Raw genomic sequence first — 6,000 nt, 5'->3', positions numbered from 1 at the left:
GTACCACTGGAGCCGGTATATTTTTGGACCACGGTGGAAATAGTTTACTTTTAACCCTGTTACGGGAAGCAGTTCAGAATCAAACGCGCGTCAGAGGGTTCCGTGAAATGAAATGAAATCGTTTATTTTGCAAGTTGGACATTACATCACTTTTACACGTCATTTTAAGAACGCTGGGGTCGGCATTTCCTAACTGACTGATCCCTGAGAAGAAACGCCGAAAGAAACTCAAGGGTCATAGTCTTTTTTAAAGTCCAAACATGTTACAAATCGAATTCTATCGGTATTATGTGAGTGTCACCATGTATAAATATAACTTTTGTCGTACGGGAGACCTTAAAATATTGATTCTATTCTAGCTTTCAGTATTTGTTGTTACCTATAGTGGCAACAGAAACACATAGCACAATAAAACGGTTGATGAGATACAGCCTGGTGTGCCTAGTGACAGACGGACAGATAGACAGTGAAGTCTTGGTTATAATAAGGTTTTATCCACTGGGTAGCAGCAATTAAAGGGATTACCAAATAAAACTGCGTAAATAAAAACCATAACCATTTATTACCAATTATTATTAATTAACAATTATAAGAATGTATAAAACAGAAATTAAGAATAACACAAAAAATCATTATTTAAGCTTTCGCGCTTTTACTGGGCTTCATTTTTGGTGGTTTAATGATAGAACCAATACTTTTTCTTCGCATCATACTTTTTTTCTTCGACGGAGTTTGCATGCCTTTAGCAATTCTAACTTTTTTGACTTTCTCTTCGCCATTTTTCTTTCCTTTGAAAGGCTTATTTTCTGTATCTTTTTCCATCTTTTTTACTGGTTTGGCAGTCTTAGTAGATTTCTCTTTACTTTCTTTGGGTTTGACAGGTTTCTTTTTAGTAACTTTTTCTGCGGCGTCTGCAGTCTTAGACATTTCTTTACTTTTCTTCTTCTTTTCTGGATCTTTTGGTTTCTTCTCTTTCTCTTTTAACATCTTTTTGGGTTTAGGTTTCTTTTCCTTTATCGGAACTAGCTTGAAGGACCCAGAAGCGCCGATTCCTTTCATTTGAACGATTTTTCCTTCTTCAACGGCCTTCTTTAAGTACTTTTTCATATGAAAGTTTAACTTTTCCGTATCAACGTTGTATTTTTCTTGTATATACTTCTTGATTGCGTATAGAGAAACGCCTTTCCTGCTATTAAGATCCATCAAAGCTTGATTAATCATTATCTTCGTGGTTAGTTTCTTTTCTGGTTTTGTATTTAACATTCCATCCGAAGGACTTGGCGGCATTTTCTTGTTGGACTTTTTCGGTAAAGCTGATTGTAATTCGATATCTGAACCTTCGGAAGACATTTTTTATGATTACGAAGAATTATTGTTATTTTTAAATATATTTTTAGCAGTTTTCCGTAAATAAATAGGAGGTTAAATAAACGCAAACTTTACCGTAGCGACGAAGCGGTCGTAATTTGAGGAAATGTTAAAATTATGTCGGTATGTTGAAAAATCTGTTTGGTTTGCATATAAAAGTGGTGTTCTGTTGTTTTTTGCTTAGTTGTGATTGGCTATTGAGTTCAGTTGGTATAGTGCGTTAGTATGAATTTAACGAAGAAATGATATTCGTGTTTTTTTATTAGTTGACCACTTTAAGTTCGTGCAGGCTTACTTTAAAAGTTGCTCGTAGTCTTCGATAACTTACTAGAGTATCTCGATACTTTTTTTTGTATTAAGTAAATTTTGGCGTTTGTGTTGTTAAGAAATTATATCCCAATACGTTGGTTGGTACTTTTGACAATTTAACTTTGGTAAGCTACTTTTGACGCTGATCGTAAGTAGATACTTAGGTGCTACCGAAGTTATGTAATGAAACGATTTATATAATGCATTGACGCACACCAAAGGTGACTATGTGCTTCTAAAAATCGCAAAAATTAGATAAGTTCTTTAATCACATAGGTATTTGCATTTACCTACTTTATTTCAGTTTTGTTTTACTCGCTGAATTAGTTTTTGTTTTTTATTAATTTTTTCGCCTAGGTGCACCTAAATGATTGCCACAACATAGGTCCTTATAATTCTTATATTTATAGATTAGATTCTAAGATTCTATTCTATTCTTCTTCCTCCTGCCCTGTTCCCAATTTTATTCGGGATCGGCGCAATATGTCATCCTCTTCCATTTTCCCCTGTCACTCGTCATACTGACACTCACTCCCTTCTTAATCATGTCATCTTTCAGGTAATCCATCATCTTTTCTTAGGTCTTCCTCTTCCTCTCCATCCATCTACATTCATACTTAGCACACATTTGGTTTCATGCGTATCATCCCCAAGATTCTATTCTATTCTAAGTACTTAAAAGAGAGAAAATAAATTTTCATGTCCGATTTCATTTGGGTATTGTAAGAGGATAAAGCGTATTTTTTATTATCCTTTTGCTTCGGATATTTTACTACTTATTTAATTACTTATACCTACGTAAGCAAAAAGACTTATTTCAGTAGTTCTCGTTGAAACACACAAAGTCTTCAGCTTCATAATAGGTATTAAGTATAGATTTACAAACTTTATGAGACCTAAGAAATTGTGTGAAAGTTGCTGCGGAGTTTGTTGCGCCACTTCTTCCCAGCAAAAACACATAGGAAGTGGTGAAGGGCGGGCGTTTTGGGGGCTGTCTTTTGTAAATTTGACCTTCAGAAAGTGCTGATTTTCATCCTACTTTGAATAAATGACTTTTGATTTTGTGAGTAAAAAGTAAATTCTGTTCGTGTGTTTAATTAGTGTTGTGGGTAAAATCGATTTGGTTTGAGTATAAATGGGGAATTTCTATTCAAATTGGTTTAGTCGTATGCTCTTACTTAGCGATTAAGTATCTATGATTATTGTATTTTTCTACAACCTCATCATCATCTTCCGAGCCTTTTTCTAACTATGTTAGGTTTAGCTTCCAGTCTAACCGGATTCAGCCGAGTACCAGTGTTTTTTTTACAAGGAGCGACTACCTATTTGACCGCCTCAACCCAGTTACCCGAGCAACCCGATACCCCTTGGTTAGACTGGCGTCAGACTTACCGGCTTCTGACTACCCATAACGACTGCCAAGGATGTTTAATGACAGCCGGGACCTACAGTTTAACGTGCCATCCGAAGCACAGTCATTGGTGTCTAAGATATACCTACTTAGAAAGTACATACAAACTTAGAAAAGTTGCTTTGCCCTCATACTTGAGATGTTGGTTCTTTGCCCCCTAGGCCACCACGACTCATTTTACTTTTTCTTTGACTTTTGAGGTAAATAAAGTTAATTTTATAAGATAACTAGCTTCCGCCCGCGGCTTCGCACGCGTAGAGTTCGGACATCGAGTTTCCAGAATTTTCTTTGCTATAAACCTCACGGAGCCCAAGACCTTTCCAACGAATGCAAAACCGTGGAAATCGGTTCGTGCATTCTAAGGTTATAGCGTCAGGGAGGAAAACCCGACTTATTTTTATATAATAGATATACCTAGAGGTTAGTATAGAAGTGTAGACACGATAAGATACCTATTACCTATCTATTACTTTGGTATAGATATTTTCGATTTAATTTTCACAACTATGCTTAATGTCTTTTGTACGTAATTACGACGAAATCAAAAGTTAATGAAAGAATCAGTGTAAATATAAAAAATAAGATCATTTACTAACTTTTTGAGACCTGAAGTGTGGGTAACTAGAAAATTCTATCCGTGTGCATAATCCGTGTGTTGTGGGTATTTTGTAAAATCCACTTGGTTTTAGTATGAATGGGGAATTTGTGTTCAAATTGGTTTAGTCGTATGCATCTGCTTGGCGAGTAAGTATCTATGATTTTTTGTACTTTTTTCAACCTAACGACAGTAATATATTCTATATCTATCTATATATATGTAGTATCTACTATAGACATGTTTTGTAGTAATAAGCGTGTTATTTGTTAATATGATAGTTTTTTGTTGTTGTAACCTAAAGGCTCCGAAACTACTGAACTGATTTGAAAAATAGTTTGATTGGTTACGTCCGAACCATTTTTAATTAATCTTAGACGATCAAATCCCAGTTGATAGCGATAGGGGTGAATTTTTGGACGCGTTTTAGATATAGACTTGTGATGTAAATATCAATGTAAATAAAGCTAGGTTATGTAAATCTTACATTAGAACTTTATATAAATGGGATTTATTTAAAACGTAGATTTCGGTTAGATTTTTAAAGATTCTTCTTAGTTCGATTATACTCAAGTAAAATTAATACTTTCGCTATACAAAACGGCATTAATTAACGTTTGAATTTTTGCGTCCATAAAATTTGTAATCTTTATGAGATTTAGATGTAAATTTATTGTTTTATTTAACAGTATATGTACACAGTTACAAGACAAGGCGAAGATAAAATCATCATCCTCCGAGCCATTTTGCCAACTATGTTGGGGTCGACTTCCAGTCTAACCGGATGTAGCTGAGTGCTTTACAAGGCGAAAATGAAATGAAAAATGAAAAAAATGTTTATTTATATCAAAACATTCAAGACTTTAATGTTCTTCTCATTTGACCCATTTACCACTATTTATACTGCGCGCACTCAGCTGAATGCGGACTTTTTCAAGAGTGCGGATTGTGCCAAGTGATATTTTGTTATAATCTTATTATTTATTTTTTATCGTGCTTGTTAGTGATCCTAAGTTGTCTGTTACTTTTTCAGTTTCTACCCGTGAGAATCTATAATTGGCTTACTATATCATATAGAATTGTTATCCCTTTGTTACAGCTGTTGATTCTCCTTCTAGTAAATAAATAAATACATTTTATAAATGAGACGACCCCAGTAAGTAATTAGATAATAACAGGTACCTGTGTTGGGGCTTTTTCGATCTTCCCTTATGTAGCAAAATTGAGACTAGGTTTTACAAGTGAAGACTTAAAAGTAAATGTAGACAAAATAAAAGTGAAAAACATCATCCTCCGAGCCTTTTTTTCCCAACTATGTTGGGGTCGGCTTCCAGTCTACCCGGATTCAGCTGAGTACCAGTGCTTTAGCGCGACTGCCCTATCTGACCCCCTCAACCCAGTTAGGTACCTGGGAAACCCAATACTCCTTGGTTAGACTGGTGTCAGACTTAAGTACTGGCTTCTGACTACCCATAACGACTGCCAAGGATGTTCAATGACAGCCGGGACCTACAGTTTAACGTGCCATCCGAAACACTGTCATTGGAATATTTGGAATATTGGTGTCTAAGATATACTTAAAAAAATAAATAAAAATGAAAAAGCAAAAATAAAAATCTTAGTATGAAAAGTAATAACACGTTGAAATTGTGGGTAAATAGCAAATTCTGTTCGTGTGCAAAAGTGTTGTGGGTATATTGTATTGTATAAAAAGGAGGTTTGTGTCCGAATTGGCTTAGTTTGATAATGATGTTTGTTAAGTAAGCATGTAGGTACCTATAGAGTTAATATGAAGCCAGGTAAATACTTACGTATGAAATTAATATAGCCCTATTATTCTCTACACCTGACGACAAACAAAGCTAGATATTATAATGAAATTAAATACTAACAGTCTTACTTATAAACTAATAAGTTATACTTAAGGGGTGTTTAAGAAAAAATCTTACTTATAAACGTGGCTGAACTATAGTCTGATTTTTAATTCGAGTCAGTAAAATGACATTTCCAGTGTTGCACAGTTTTAAAAAAATAGGGTCCCAAATAAATAGTCATGTGGAAAATCGAGATTTTTAAATCGAGAATTAAAAGTTAGTCTAGATTACATTCATTTATTTATTTGTACATACATTAATTTTTTTTATTAATATCAAATTGGCTTTATATTAACATAAATATGTAATTTACGGAAATTAAACTGAAAACATGTAATTAAATATTACATAAAATACTGTTGCTATATATTTTTTTTGTTATTGGCAGGACTAAAATCATGACTAAACTTCTAAGTCGATCGATTGTGGAACATCACTATTGT

General features: G+C 34.1%; 1 protein-coding gene across 1 annotated transcript; it reads right to left on the bottom strand.

Moving 5' to 3' along the window:
* Nucleotides 1–543: 543 nt before the first annotated feature.
* Nucleotides 544–1,364, bottom strand: LOC110384646 (histone H1.1, embryonic-like). Its single transcript, XM_021346044.3, has one exon. It carries the CDS (start codon nucleotides 1,348–1,350, stop codon nucleotides 637–639), a length of 714 nt encoding a protein of 237 aa, XP_021201719.3. The 5' UTR covers nucleotides 1,351–1,364; the 3' UTR covers nucleotides 544–636.
* Nucleotides 1,365–6,000: the final 4,636 nt, after the last annotated feature.

Source organism: Helicoverpa armigera, chromosome 27 (genome assembly GCF_030705265.1).
Source record: "Helicoverpa armigera isolate CAAS_96S chromosome 27, ASM3070526v1, whole genome shotgun sequence".
In the NCBI taxonomy this organism is placed as follows: Eukaryota; Metazoa; Arthropoda; class Insecta; order Lepidoptera; family Noctuidae; genus Helicoverpa; species Helicoverpa armigera.
The sequence above is the reverse complement of the archived record's forward strand: the minus strand, read 5'-3'. Positions and strand labels throughout refer to the sequence as shown.